Raw genomic sequence first — 14,677 nt, forward strand, 5'->3', positions numbered from 1 at the left:
AGTTGTGTGAAGGTCAGGAGCCCTACCACCCACAGGCTGCAATTTGCTCTGTGCTGATACGGGCTCTGGCTGTCCTTGTGCCCCACCCCTGCCCTGTCTGACCTTCAGCTGCCCTCAGTGGCACCCACCCCCCATAATGCCAGCCAGGGGCCACTGGCCACCCTGGCTAAAGAGCTGGGGATGTGTGATGGGGAAGCTCATGGAAGACCCAGGCAACCTGACAGGGCCATGGGAGGTAGAGCCTCAGAGAGACCTGGCTGACTTGGGGCCACCAGCTCTCCTTCCTTCCATACCCCCTTGAAAATAGCAGCTGGAGCCTGCTTCCCCCTCCACCCCCCACCCCATCCCTGCAGCCCTCAGGCAGGGCTCCAGTTCACATTTTTGGAATAACCAGGGCTTTGACAGGGTTATTTGAAAGGAAAAATTCTTTGAGTGTCAGAAAAGGGAGAGGGCCAAGGGGGCTTTGCGTGTGAATATATGTTTGGAGTGGGGAGCTGGTCTATACCATGAGGGGGCTGAGTGTTGGAGTTTCTTGAGTTTCTGCAGCCGTGCAGGTGGTGGGGTGGCAATTTGGGATGCCAGGGTCCTGGGCTCCCTGAGATGCAGAATGCAGAGAGGCCTGGACGGAGTAGGTGTGGGCTGTTGAGGCCTGGGGTTCAGACTCCTGGGGCTCTGTGTTGGGGGCAGGATCCCCAGGCCATCCTGAAGGGTCGGGCTCATCTGGGTTCCAGACACTGGACTTCTCGGAGATGAATTTCCTTGTGAGGAATGAGAATCTGGGGCCTGGATCACTGGGGTGTCAAGGGTGGTTGCTGGGGGTCTCCAGGGCTCGGGTTTCCTGGTCTCTGGCCTCTCCTTAGTCCTGATGAGGGCCAGTCCCCGTTCAGGCCGCTGCCGGCCATCACCATATTAGGGCATAAACTCTAGGCGGGCTGTCTGGGTGCCAAACGGTCTCCAGCTGGGCCCGGCCCCCTGCAGGCCCAACACCACAGCCTGGCTTCAGCCAGGCCATGTCAGAGGCCGGAGGTCAAGGGACAGCTGCTGGAGGGAAACCCAGACAGAGCCCCCAGCTTAGGTCCCGTAGAGCAAGCTGTGAGGGCCAGGATGTGGTGAGTGGAAGGGCTTTGGGGTGGAGCAGAGGATTCCTGGCCAGCCCCTCCTCTGGCCCAGCCCCCCTCAACCCAGTGCTGTCCTGTTACAGTTGATCTCACAGGATCTCCTTCCGCAAGCTTGATCCCACAGCCCTGAAAAGTGCTGATCTGCCTCCTTCTCCAGACCTTGTCCCCAGCAAGTCCTCCCCAAGCCAGGGAGCATCTCCCAGGACTTAGGCCCTTTGCACCTGGCCTGCTCAGCTGAGGTTCGGTCCCCAGGGCCTCATTGACAGGCATCAAGCACTAGCCCAAGTATGTGGCCACCAGCCCCAAGTGTGTTGGCCTCTTCCTTGACTCACTTCACCACCCACACTTGCCCTCTACCCTTCTCCTTCTTGACCCCTCCCTCACAGTCAGCACTACTCCATCCCTCACACCTGCTGCTAGGTCCTGCTCCCCGTTGCATTGTTCTGGGTGCCAGGCCCTTCGGAAGGGATGCACACTCTGGGCAGTTAGGCCCCTACAGTGCAGAGAAAACAGATGAGCACAGGGCAAGGAAGATGAGTCAAGGCAAGGCAAGAAGTCTCTGCCTCAGAAAGAGGGAGATGAGGATCATGTCTGGTCCTGGGAGGGTCCATAAAGAAGGAGGAACAGGACATTTCATCCAGGAGGGCTTCCTGCTGGCAGGGATTCTGAGCTGGGCCTTAGGCAGCACTTTCAGAAAGTGACAGAGAGAGGGGTGAGGTGGCAGTGGTCTGGACGAGGAGCAGAGGTGGACTGGGTACATTTTGCCTGGAGGACTGACCTCACCTGGTATAGGGGCTCTGGTGACCAGAGAGAGCAAGTGAGAGAGAGATTGGAAGGGGAGGGAAAAAGTCAAGGACCAAGACAGAAGAATGGGAAACAGGAATGAAAGGTCTAGAAGCAATGCTTCTCAACTCTTTGTTGAAGGATCACTTTCTTTATTTCCGTATGTCACAGACCAATCCTTTTGTGAAGCACAAAATCTCATGCTTGGATACTGTGGCAGTGCCAAATTGTGGTGATGGCTTTAGGACTCTCGCCATCAACTTATGAACTCTTGATGCTGTGTCCCGGCATAGCAGTTGGAGCTAATGTGGAGAGAGCAGAGTCGGAGACAGAGGGACTGCTAACTCTTCTATCCTGTCCAGGCCACACCAGGCATTGCCCTAGGTGCTTGGCATGCACCAATTTATTTACTCTTTATGACTCATGAGAAACTGAGAAAGAAGTGATTATCATTCCCATTTCAGAGGGGAGAAAGATGAGGTACAGGGAGGCTAAATCATCAAGGAAGCATAAGTGACATGAAGCAGCAGAGCTGGAATGCCTGAGGTCCTGGGCTTGAAGTCCCTGGGCTTCCCTGCTTTACTAGACTGCCTGGCACCAGGGACAGCAAGGAAAGATTGAGAGTCTGGGGAGGGATGAGCAGAGAGACACAGAGAGGGCCCAGCATGCTGGAGTGGACAGGTTGAGGGCAGGGGCTCACAGTGGCCAGCATGTGGCAGAAGGAGGGGTCTGTACAGGACACACCTAGAAGGAGGGGCCAGGAAATGTGTGTGTGGGCCGCAGGGCAGGTGTGGAGTGGCCCCATCAGGCTCTGCTCTACCCACTTGAGGGGCCCTGCTGTCATAGTGGCCACATCCTCTGCTCTGCAGGGAGCTGCTTCCTGTGCCTGGTGGATGTGGTGCCCGTGAAGAACGAAGATGGAGCTGTCATCATGTTCATCCTCAACTTTGAGGTGGTGATGGAAAAGGACATGGTGGGGTCCCCGACCCATGACACCAATCACCGTGGTCCCCCCACCAGCTGGTTGGCCCCAGGTAAGTGCAACCATGCTCTCGGGTCCCTTTCCTGAGGCCTTGAGGTGACCCAAGGCCAGCGCTCTGCAGGAAAGGCTGTTGGGGGTGCTCCTTTCAGAGGCTGGGAAGACAACACCAAGGATATGGTCTAGTCCCATCTGGCTCAGGATGGACAGGTGGGGGTGGAGTGACTGATTGAGTCCGGGTTTACAGGTCCTTGGGACAGGACTGCACCTGGTTTCCTGGCCTTACCTGCTGGGTTCCTACCATAGCCTCTCCTGGAGTGGTCCTGCATCGAGCCCCAGGAAAGGGGGATTCACCCTTCCTACATGGTCCTGGCCACCTCAGAGTGGCTCCCCTGCTCATTGCAAGGTTCCCTCAGGGATTCATCTCCCTCCCTATGCTGCTTCCAGCTCCCCAGTCCTTGTTCCTGGACTGCCCAGCTCCCTGCTCTGGCCTTGGCTGATGGGGGAGAGGATTTGAGGGAAATGCTCGCCATGATTGGAGACCCAAAGGCCTCGTCTCATTCTCCCATATCACATAGGCTCCCCTCACTCCTCCATGAGATCCTTTTTGGGTTTAATTTTAATTTTTCCCTCCAAGTCTTGGCAAAAGATTCCACCTCTTGGTTTCTCAGGCTCCAAGAAGTGAGGGTTAAGAACACTGGCCTTACCTGTTCTGCAGGTACTATCTACAAGATGGCAGGGCATGGCAGGAAGTGCTCCTCCAGACAAAGGCAGGCCCTGCCATTTACTATGTGACCTCTAGCACATCACTTGACTTGTGTATGCCTAAATTTCCTCCGGTCTAAACTGGGGAGAATGTGATACCCACCAGTACGGTTGGGAGAGTCATGCATGGTTTATGTAGAGCCCACCATGACCTGTGAGGCCCAAGAAATGGCAGTTTATTATTGTCAGAGCCTTAGATAAGATTGTATTCTAGAGGTTTTCTGAGGCTTGAGTTCTGTGCAGTGGCGGCTGGGGGGAAGGGGTGCTGCCTGCCAGGGCTCCCGGGCCCCCACCTCCCTCCCCTCAGGGACTGGGGTTCTAGCTTCCAGGCTTCCCTGCTCTGGGCTACCCTCCTCGTGTCCCCATGGCCGGCACACCTCTCCTCTCCCCGCAGGCCGAGCCAAGACCTTCCGCCTGAAGCTGCCTGCGCTGCTGGCCTTGACCACCCGGGAGTCCTCAGCGCGGCCAGGAGGTGTAGGCAGTGCGGGGGCCCCGGGGGCCGTGGTGGTGGATGTGGACCTGTCACCTGCGGTGCCCAGCCGCGAATCGCTGGCCCTGGATGAGGTGACGGCCATGGACAATCACGTGGCAGGGCTGGGGCCGATGGAGGAGCAGCGTGCGCTGGTGGGCTCCAGCTCCCCACCTGCCGGTGCACCTGAGCCGCTCCCGTCACCCCGAGCACACAGCCTCAACCCTGATGCCTCAGGCTCCAGCTGCAGCCTGGCCCGGACGCGCTCCCGGGAGAGCTGCGCCAGCGTGCGCCGGGCCTCCTCAGCTGATGACATCGAGGCCATGCGTGCAGGGCTGCCCCCGCCACCTCGCCACGCCAGCACCGGTGAGGGCCCTGAGCCCTGTGGGAACTGCTCTCCCACTCACCAGGCCTACCCAGTTAAGGGGGCCCTCAGCTTCCTCCCTCTCAGTCCGGGGCCTGCGCCTGCCTGCGTGCCTGGGAGATGGAAATCCCATTAAGCACTTACTTAATCCCATTAAGTGGCCTTTTACTCCATTAAATGTCCATTTATCCCATTACATTCTTCCACTCATAGAGCCTTTGCTGGCTGGTGGAGCTGGCTCTCCCAGGGTGGCCCAGAGGAAGGATGACCATGGGGGGTGTGAGGGGCAGGAGAGGCAGGCCTCTGGGTCCCAGCTACCACTTGGCTCTCTGGCAGACCCTATGGAGGATCTTCCTCCATCATCTCCTAGCTGCACCATGGTGTGCTTCCTTCAAGTGGCCAGACCTCTGGCCTTGTTTCTTAGGGACTGCTCATCTCCTGAGTCGGCCTCACTGACTCACCATATCCCATGGCCCAGTTCACACAGGGCCTGGTCTCTACCTCAGCCTGTCACCCTGACCTGGCTTTCCCCTCCACTCCAGGGGCCATGCACCCCCTGCGCGGCGGCCTGCTTAACTCCACGTCAGATTCCGACCTTGTGCGCTATCGTACCATTAGCAAGATTCCCCAAATCACCCTCAACTTTGTGGACCTCAAGGGGGACCCTTTCCTGGCTTCACCCACCAGTGACCGGGAGATCATAGCACCCAAGATAAAGGAGCGGACCCACAATGTCACTGAGAAGGTCACCCAGGTAGGTGTTTGGCTCCCTGGCTCTCCTCTTACCTTGGAGGAGCTTAGAGGGAGTGGGAGTGGGCCGTGGTGAAAGGAGGGGTCCAGTCAGTAAGGGACTCTTGAGGGTGTGCAGATCCACTGGCTGGAGGTGGGGGTGGGAGGGTTCTGGAGCTGGGGTGAGAGAGAACAAGTCTGAGAGGTCCTGAGAAAGGGGACTGCAGGGAAGAAGAGGGGATGGGGGGACAGAGGAAGGCAAGGGGACTTGGGACAGGACAGAGACAACAGGTTGATGGGGCACAGGGAAGACAGGGTAGATGAGGCAGGGTGGGCCAGAGAAGGCAGTCACAGGGGCGTGATGGGGTCTGTTCACGGGGTGGTGAAGGAGGTTTTGGGCAGGGTGGAGGCAAACCTATGGGAGATTTCAAATTAGAGGGGACCACGATTCTTCTAGGCCAATGTGATAAGGTAGGTGGAGGGTGGGGATCCTATTCTAGGGCTAGAATGGCTTGAAGGTGCCCATCCCTGTCCCCAAACCACAGGACAGGGCAGTTTGCTTCCCCTGTTGGAAGGGGAGTATATGACAATGGGTATATAGATACAGAGGGACGAGGTCCCTGGATCTTGGGCCAGAGAAGACAGCCAGCCGTTGGGGGCATTGCCCAACACTGTCCTGTGGCATGGCCAGCCTGGTCTCCTGGCCCCTCCTGGCAGCAAGATTGCTGGCACCACCCCCACAGCCCAATGCATTCCAGCTCCTTCTTCAGTTCTGGCCTTGGGGGTGGGTGGGGGTCCCGGCAGTAGGGGAGGAGCCCAGTAGGGGAGGAGCCCAGGACAGGACTGTGGGGGCCGCTGTCCCACACCTGCTGAGCATCAGTCTCATTACTCCCTCCTGCCCCTTCCGCAGCAGCTCCCTGAGTTGGCCCTAGTGAGGGAGCTGCCCTCTTTCCCTTGCTGTTCTTGCTGCCAGCCTCCTCGGCCCTCCTCCTGGCCCTGCTCCTGCTGCCTCTGGCTCTCTGGGTCCCTGCCAGGTCTCCAGCCCCTTGGCCTTGACTCCAGAATGTTCCCCCTCACCCCAGGGCCCATATCTGGCTGCCTGCCCCTCTCCCCCTCCTGCCTCTGCCTCTCTTCCCACCTGGAGCCCCAGATGTCTGCTCTGCTCCTGGGCCCGCGATGTGTTGTGGTCAGTGCGTGGTCTCTATGTGGCAGTGTGCGTGTGCGTGTACGTGTGCGTGTGTGTGTGTTCCTGGCTTTGCCTGTCACCGGGCAGTCTCTCCATCTCTGGGTGTCTGTCTGACTCTGGCTGGCTGGGCACTGGACCGGCGGGGCGGGGGTGTCGGGGAGACCATTAATCTGCGGTGACAGGCCTGGCTGCCCGGGGGAGGGGGAGGGGCACGGGCTGCGGGAGCGGCTGCTGCAGGAGCCCTGAGCGGGCCGCGGGGGAGGGGGCCGCTGGCCAGCCCGGGCGGGGCGGGGGAGCCCAGTGTGGCAGGGTGGGGGTGGGGACCTGGGAGGAGGGGCCGGCTGAGGAGCTGAGGTTCCGACCGCGGCGCTGCTGCTGGGCTGGCGGCGGGCAGAGCTCGGCACCCTGGCAGCAGGGCCCGTACCGGGGGGCCATGGGCAGCCCAAGCCAGGTGGGCTGCTGGCCACACTCACTGCCAGGGTGACCCCGGCCCCGGGGCCCAGCCCCAGTGACCCTGGCTTCATGCCAGAGGCTGCCCTGGAAGCCAGGCCGCCAGCCTCTGGGGCGCAGACTGGGCTGGGACTGCTGCTGGGGTGCAGGTGAGGCGCTGGCCGGGCCCTCGGGCACCAGGGCAGGCAGGCTGGGGGGAGCCAAGTCCTCCATGGCGGCCCCAGCAGGGAAGGCAAGCAGGACAGGGGCCCTGCAGCCCAGGGCCCAGAAAGGCCGGGTGAGGCGGGCCGTGCGCATCTCCAGCCTGGTAGCCCAGGAGGTAGGTGACCCCCTACCCCAGCTACTCCTCCTCCCTCCCTGGGCTGGGGCACTGAGAGATAGGTGGTGGCAAGTGGGGTGCGGCCTGGTGGGCTCTGGCTCCGGGGCCGGGCTGGGTAGGGAGAGGGCTTCTGAGAAGCAGGACGGTTTGGGAGCCGTGGGGTCCACAGCTCTGCTCATCCACTGCTGGCCCCTGCTTGCTCTCCTCCAGGCCTTCTGGGCCTTGGTGGATAGTGTTTTTTTCTTGCCAAGGCTTCCCCTCTCCCATGGCTCCCGTGGCCCACAGTCCTGGCTCTAAATACAAAAGGAGGAGGGGGAGAACAGGAATTAAATGGGTGACCAGGCAGGATGACAGTGGGCAAATGGGAGGAGAGAAGCATGGTGGGACAGTGAGAGGGCTGGTCCGCAGGCCCGGCCTGCCAGGAAAGCTCTGGGACTCTGACGCTCCCCACTGTGTGCTGGCGTGGATGCTGTGATGGGGGGAAGGAGGCTTGGGGTACTTCAGGGGTCCGGGTTTGGAGGAGTGTGGGGGGCTAGGGGCACAGGATGGTGGTGAGGGCGGGCTGAGCCACCTGGATCACCTCTTCCAAGCAGCCTGACAGGCAGTCTGACATACTGGTGGCTGTGCTGCCTTCCCCTAGGCTTATGATTCCATAGGCGCCTCCTGGAGTCACCTCTCTGCCCCCAGGGGCTTCTGTCTGCCTGAAGCAGGCTCAGGGCAGTTGGAGGTGGCTTAGGAGGGAGCCTGATAATTCCACTCCTCTGCCACCTGAACTCTCTGCATTGCCATGATCATGTGCTCTTCTCAGCTAGGATCTAGGCTGGGTGGGAAGGATCCCACCCAGAGGTGAGGACTCAGGATTTGGCTTAAGCAAGCGTCAGTATTCTGTGGGACAACGAGTCCAGGAGGGATTACAGACCTGGGCCAAAGCCATATGGTCAGCTGGTAGTGGCAGAGCAGAGCTTGGCCCCTGTAAGACGAGGTCTGTGGGTCCAGGGCTTTGTCCCAGAGTGTGCACTGGTGCACTGAGGCTGTGCTGGTTTTGCTGGTGCAGACTCAGGTTGGGGCAGGGTCATGCTGTGGCTGTGGTCCAACACAGCCCCCAGGGGGTCTGGCCTTTCAGACTTGGGGAGGAGACCCCGCCAGGGGCAGTTACCTTCTGCTCCCTTGTCTGTGGGGGCCCTGGCCGGTTCTTTTTCAGTTCTTCTTTGACCTACGAAAGGCCACTGGCTCATGCTCTCTGCCTTAAGGAGCAAGGAGCCTGAGGTGAAGGCAGGGCAGAAAGCAGGGCCCCCAGGTCCCAGCTGTTCCCCCACTCATGAGATAGCTCTCAAGCTACCATATCTCCCTTAGGGTAGCCAAATCCCTAACTAAGAGGCTTCTTTTTAATTTCCAGTTACTTCTTCTAAGGAGATGGTCTCCAAACAGTCCATCTGGAGCTGGTGGGTCCAGGGGATCCCTGGCTTGAGTATGAATGGGAATCTTTGGGGGTTCCACCCACCCCAACTCTCCCCCAGTCCAGAGGCCTGAAGTGGGGCCCTGGCACTCAGTACTTCTTGGAGTGGGGCCAGCAACCTTGGTTCTTAAGGGTGTGTATAAGGTCTTGGGTTTGGCTGCCTGGGAATGGCAGCGCCAGGCCTGGAGGGCCTAGGGATGGAGTGTGGGGTTGAGTCACATGTCCGTGAGAGAGAATTCTAGGGGGCAAGGGGAGGCAACGGGACAGACGGGCTCTTGGCCCAGTATAGGAAAGCTAGGCTGTTCTTCCTGCTTTGGCTTGGGAAGAGAATGGCATGGCTGCTGCTATTTGGTGTGGATGGCAGGCCTGCCTCTGCCCGACTGTTGAGCCTGTGCAGGGCTGGGTATGACGCTTCTGAACATTCGCCCATGTTCATCTCTGTCTGTATACATGTGGGTACGTCTGTGGCTGGGTTAGGTCTTCTGTGGGCTTTTGTAGGTGTGTGGCAAGGTGAAGCCTGGGGGCTGCCTTGGGTATGGGGACAGGGAGCTGGGTAGTGGCAGGGGTGTCTTGATCTCTCCCCAAGGGAGACCAAGGGGCCTGAGTCTGGGTGGCAGGTACTCTGGGGCCAGTGGCAAAGGGACCCTTAGGCCCTCAGTACCCAGGCTGCTAGTAGTGGCACCTCTATGGGAACTGCAGTGACCACCAGCACTTTATGTGTGGAAGCATGCTCCTGAGGCCCTCACCCAGGCTAGGAGTCTTAGCCCTTAGAGCATTTTTTATAACTGGGATCACGGTATGTGTGTGTGTGTGTGTGTGTGTGTGTGTGTGTGTGGTGTTCGGGGGGTGTAGTGGAGTTATAACCAGAGGTATGGGTGTGCGTTGCTGGTGGGGAGCCGTACATCTGGATACTACTGCCCGGTGCCCTGAGCTCAGGTAGCCAGACAGCAGGTCCATGTGCTGCATGGGCAAGTGTGGTGCCTGAGTGACAAGGCGGTCAGCGGCTCTGGTCATTTGGCTGAGGGGGGAGCATTGTGACCGACACTTACTGGCGTCTTCCTTACTCTGCTCAGCCTCTTCTCTGGAGGCTCCAGCAGAAATGTCATCTGCTCCTACCCTGGAGATCCCATGGGCCTGTCCTCCCCTGCCCCAGCCCCCAGTGGGACATCATTCCATCACCCTCACCTTCCCTGCCTGTCCAGGTCCTGTCCCTGGGAGCTGATGTGCTGCCAGAGTATAAGCTGCAGGCACCACGCATCCACCGCTGGACCATCCTCCACTACAGCCCCTTCAAGGCAGTGTGGGACTGGCTCATCCTGCTGCTGGTCATCTACACAGCTGTCTTCACACCCTACTCGGCCGCCTTCCTGCTGAAGGAGACAGAGGAGGGCCCCCCGGCCCCCGACTGTGGCTATGCCTGCCAGCCCCTGGCTGTGGTGGACTTCATCGTGGACATCATGTTCATTGTGGACATCCTCATCAACTTCCGCACCACCTATGTCAATGCCAACGAGGAGGTGGTCAGCCATCCTGGCCGCATTGCTGTCCACTACTTCAAGGGCTGGTTCCTCATTGATATGGTGGCTGCCATCCCCTTCGACTTGCTCATCTTTGGCTCTGGCTCTGAGGAGGCAAGTTGGCAGGGAGGCAGAGGCTAGAAAACGAGAGAAGGCAGTGAGGTACAGGGGCTAGTGAGAGGAAGGGGGCATGGTAGGTGCCTCAGGTAACTCATGGCTACCACCCCTCTCCATGGGAGCCACTTGCCAGCTCGAGGTCCAGAGGGGCCACCTTTTTCTATTTGTCTATCCAAAGAGGCCACCATATTCTAATCACCCAGAAGTGGCCTGGGAACTTGTGGGGATTCTGGCCAGGCACCTTAGGGTGGACGTTTTACCTTTCAGAGCCCCATTCTCAGCAGGGGGACCACAAGCCATCTGTCACAAAGAGGAGCCCTTTGTCACAGAGCTAGCATGCAGATTAATGAGACTATGCTGGGCTTAGGGGAATGGGAGGTGCTTGAGTCATTAGAAGGTTCTGGGAGGAAGTCTTTGGGGGATTTTACTTCCAGTGACCCCAAGTGCTGTAGTGCCCCCCACCCCACTCCTCACTTGGCTCCCACACTAAACATCTCTCCTCCAACAGCTGATCGGGCTGCTGAAGACAGCGCGGCTGCTGCGGCTGGTACGCGTGGCAAGGAAGCTGGACCGCTACTCAGAGTATGGGGCGGCTGTGCTCTTCCTGCTCATGTGCACCTTCGCGCTCATTGCACACTGGCTGGCCTGCATCTGGTATGCCATTGGCAACATGGAGCAGCCGCACATGGACTCCCGCATCGGTTGGCTGCACAACCTGGGGGATCAGATCGGCAAGCCCTACAACAGTAGTGGCCTGGGTGGCCCCTCCATCAAGGACAAGTATGTCACGGCCCTCTACTTCACCTTCAGCAGCCTCACCAGTGTGGGCTTTGGCAACGTCTCCCCCAACACCAACTCGGAAAAGATCTTCTCCATCTGTGTCATGCTCATCGGCTGTGAGTGTAACCCTGGGGGTGGGCAGAGGGGAGAGGGGGCGTGGCCCAGAATCTGGGAGGAGCCTCTGATGGAGGAGAGGGAGGAGTCCAGATGGGCCACAGTGGGGCCCTGGGACTTAGAGGCTCCAGGGACTACCGTCGGGGCATATTTGGGGACTGGGACACCAGGCAGAGGCGCAAGTCAGAGCCCCAGGGCACAGGTACCCGGGCATCTCTGTGCATCTCTTGCGTGTGGTTACGCTGAGATGTGACTGCGTGTGTCATTGACCCGGTGCAGGGGCGGGCAGGGTCCCTCGGATGCTGATGGTCCCACTCACCCCCGCCCCCAGCCCTCATGTACGCCAGCATCTTCGGCAACGTGTCAGCCATCATCCAGAGGCTGTACTCGGGCACTGCCCGCTACCACACGCAGATGCTTCGGGTGCGGGAGTTCATCCGCTTCCACCAAATCCCCAACCCCTTGCGCCAGCGCCTGGAGGAGTATTTCCAGCACGCCTGGTCCTACACCAATGGCATCGATATGAACGCGGTGAGGCCACTGGACTCCCACTGGACTTCGAGAAGGGCTGGTGGTGGGCTGGATGGGGCAGGGTCACAGTGAGACTTCTCTTGGTGCAGTGAGCACCCCTGACAGCATCACACACGATGGTTCAGGTGGTCACAGTTAGTGCTTAGAAGGCCCCCAAGAGAGATATTCTCCTTTTGCTAATGGAGTTCATTTTCTGGGAGAACTCTCACCATGGGGCAGGCCGAACCAGGCTCTTACATGTAGGCGGAGCATTTGAATCTTACAACCCCAGGCAGGAACTGGTCTCTGCACTTTACACAAGAAAATGGAGACAGAGAGCAGCAAGGCCTCATAGTCCCGAGGGCGCAGGGCTAGAAGGGGTGGACTCTCTGATGCTCCTCCCAGGGTCTCAGGGCCGGGTGCCTGAAGACAGGGTGCTGAGCCAGCCCACCGCCCCCAGGTGCTGAAAGGCTTTCCCGAGTGCCTACAGGCGGACATCTGTCTGCACCTGAACCGCTCGCTGCTACAGCACTGCAAGCCTTTCCGAGGGGCCACCAAGGGGTGCCTGAGGGCCCTGGCCATGAAGTTCAAGACAACACATGCACCGCCAGGGGACACGCTGGTGCATGCTGGGGACCTGCTCACCGCCCTCTACTTCATCTCCCGGGGCTCCATCGAGATCCTGCGGGGGGACGTCGTCGTGGCCATCCTGGGTATGGGGCTAGGTGGCAGCGGGTTAGAGGGGGGACCAGGTGCTGGGCAGGAAGTGCCTGCCGAGGCCTGGAGAGAGGTCTGAGCTCTCTGGGGACACAGTTGTTGGGGCTGTAGACGCAGGACTGCCTGCAGGGATCTTCAGGTCCTTTAATTCACCTAAGCATAGGCCCTCCGAGAGGGGCATGGGTGGGGCTGCTGAACTCTGGGGGTCCTTGCATTCTGCTCTCCCTCAGGCTCTCCCCACAGGCAGTGACATTCTTGCTTCCTTAAAGCAGGACCAAACTGGATACTCCAGGATGGGCCGTGGAGGGAGGTTATGCATCTGATTTTACTGAGGAAATTTACCAAGTTCCCTGCAGCCTCAGTGACACAGCCCAGTCCAGCCCTCACCCTCTCCAAAGCAAAAGGAATCTTGCCCCTCTTCCCCTCCCATCCTTTCTGTCCTACCTGTACCTGGGCAGGTGTGCCTGGCAGGGGACTTCCTGCCCTCCGCCTGTCCCTCCCTGGGCCCCCTACAGATGCTCCTTAGTGCAGATGTATCACAGTGGGCCATTTTAGATTTTTACTTCTCAGTTCAGCACAAACACCTGTACTCACTCCACAAACATCCCAAACACAACTAAAACCAAAGTTTCGCCATATAACACTTAACTTTACTATGTGTGATACATTCTGGGGTTATCCGTTCTGTGCTGTGATCAGCTATGCTATCCCGTTTTCTTTTGGTAAACAAAATGCTGGGCTTGTTTCACTCCTGTGTTATGATCTCAGCTTGAACACTGAGGGCACAGTGATTGGCCAGGAGGGGTTTGGGGCTTGGGGTTTGGAGGGGAGTAAAGGTGGGCTTAGAACCCAAGGAAGTCAGGGCCATGGGCAGAGAGGAATATTCAGGCTGGTCCTGCTGGCTGCTTCCAATTGTTGGGAGGCAGGGAAGGCCAAGCCCTCTCTCCCATCTCCCCCACCACACTGATGGCCATGAGCACAAGTCTTGCCTTTGGAGGGACTGGGGATAGTGGATGCTTCCCTGGCTCTGGGGGCTGGGGCTGGTGGGTGGGTGATCAGACTGAGGGGAGTCCCCCAGCCCAGTGTGAGAATGCCCAGAAGACAGGTGCCTGTGGCCTGCGCTGTGGCCCAGGGGCTGAACCCCCACTCTTGGTGGCCTCCAGGGAAGAATGACATCTTTGGAGAGCCTTTGAACCTGTATGCTCGGCCTGGCAAGTCCAACGGGGACGTGCGGGCCCTCACCTACTGTGACCTACACAAGATCCACCGGGACGACCTGCTGGAGGTGCTGGACATGTACCCTGAGTTCTCTGACCACTTCTGGTCCAGCCTGGAGATCACCTTCAACCTTCGGGATGTGAGTGGGCTCCCCTGCCCAGGCTGCGCGCGGGTGGCTGCCCCCAACTGTGTCATCTCTTTGGGCCCATTTCCCTGCCTGTCAAACGGTACTGCAGTTGGATGAGGTGAAAGTCCCAGCCTCAGCTCCGGTCCTAGGGCAGAGGGGACATTTGTGCGCCAGCGCTTCCTCACTTTCCCAGTGCTCTGGGCCCCACTTTATACGTTAACGAGGGGGACTGGGCTGACCTGGGCCGGGCAGGTGGCCGCTGAAGGGCCCTGACACCGCTTTTGGTTCCAGACCAACATGATCCCTGGATCTCCCGGCAGCGCGGAGCTGGAGGGCGGCTTCAACAGACAGCGCAAGCGCAAGCTGTCCTTCCGCAGGCGCACCGACAGGGGTGAGGGGGCGGGGCCGATGCGGGGGCGGGTCAGCTCCTCCTGCGCTCTGCAGACTTCCGCGCCCCTACCCTCGGTGTCCCCCGCGCTCTCACCCCACCGGCCCAAACGCTCTCCATTCCCTAACGCCCACTTGAACTGGCACCTCCTCCAGGAAGCCCTCTTCCATCCTCTTGGGCCGGTTGGTGGCCTCGGCTCCTTTGGGCCTCAAGTGGCTGGCGTCTTGGGCGTTGCCTTGAACTGATGTGGGGCTAAGGGGCAGGACGAGGGAGGGCGGGAGAGGGGACCAGTGACTGGGGTCCGGGAGAGCCTGGCCAGCAGTGCCACTGCCTGTGCTTGGGCTGTCAGTGGCAGTCGGAGCGACCTGGTCCCGCTCCGGGAGCTCTCTGTCCCCTTGAGCGCGGAGGAGGTGGGGTGGGGGTGGGGTGGGGTAGAGGAAGAGCAGAAGAAACACCCGGGGACAAACCAGGGTGCCGGGCCAGCCCTCCCCCCTCTTACTCCCCCCTCCCCCCCCCCCCCCCCCCCCCCCCCCCCGCCCGTGCCTCCTTCCTTCTCTGAGGCCCATTCTCT

The 14,677-nt window shown here is 59.6% G+C and overlaps 1 protein-coding gene and 1 long non-coding RNA gene across 6 annotated transcripts in view; one reads left to right on the forward strand and one right to left on the reverse strand.

Moving 5' to 3' along the window:
* The window catches only part of KCNH2 (potassium voltage-gated channel subfamily H member 2), a 36,552-nt gene that overhangs the window by 18,955 nt on the left and 2,920 nt on the right, over positions 1-14,677 (forward strand). For 4 of the 5 annotated variants that reach the window (XM_077849672.1, XM_077849671.1, XM_077849676.1 and 1 more), the window contains 9 exons: positions 2,771-2,935; positions 4,040-4,480; positions 5,021-5,232; positions 9,821-10,249; positions 10,761-11,148; positions 11,478-11,677; positions 12,117-12,369; positions 13,537-13,730; positions 14,010-14,109. In XM_077849672.1, the coding sequence (XP_077705798.1) occupies positions 2,771-2,935; positions 4,040-4,480; positions 5,021-5,232; positions 9,821-10,249; positions 10,761-11,148; positions 11,478-11,677; positions 12,117-12,369; positions 13,537-13,730; positions 14,010-14,109 (2,382 nt within the window). Of the gene's footprint in view, positions 1-2,770; positions 2,936-4,039; positions 4,481-5,020; positions 5,233-6,998; positions 7,163-9,820; positions 10,250-10,760; positions 11,149-11,477; positions 11,678-12,116; positions 12,370-13,536; positions 13,731-14,009; positions 14,110-14,677 lie in introns of those variants that run through there. The other variant, XM_077849674.1, reaches the window with a different exon arrangement.
* Positions 6,736-14,104, reverse strand: LOC144284753 (uncharacterized). Its single transcript, XR_013353189.1, has 4 exons — positions 13,958-14,104; positions 9,804-10,272; positions 8,319-8,406; positions 6,736-7,455 (listed from the first exon to the last, which is right to left on the reverse strand). It is a non-coding gene; the product is annotated as an uncharacterized LOC144284753 (long non-coding RNA).

The sequence above is a fragment of the Canis aureus genome, chromosome 15, assembly GCF_053574225.1.
Source record: "Canis aureus isolate CA01 chromosome 15, VMU_Caureus_v.1.0, whole genome shotgun sequence".
In the NCBI taxonomy this organism is placed as follows: Eukaryota; Metazoa; Chordata; class Mammalia; order Carnivora; family Canidae; genus Canis; species Canis aureus.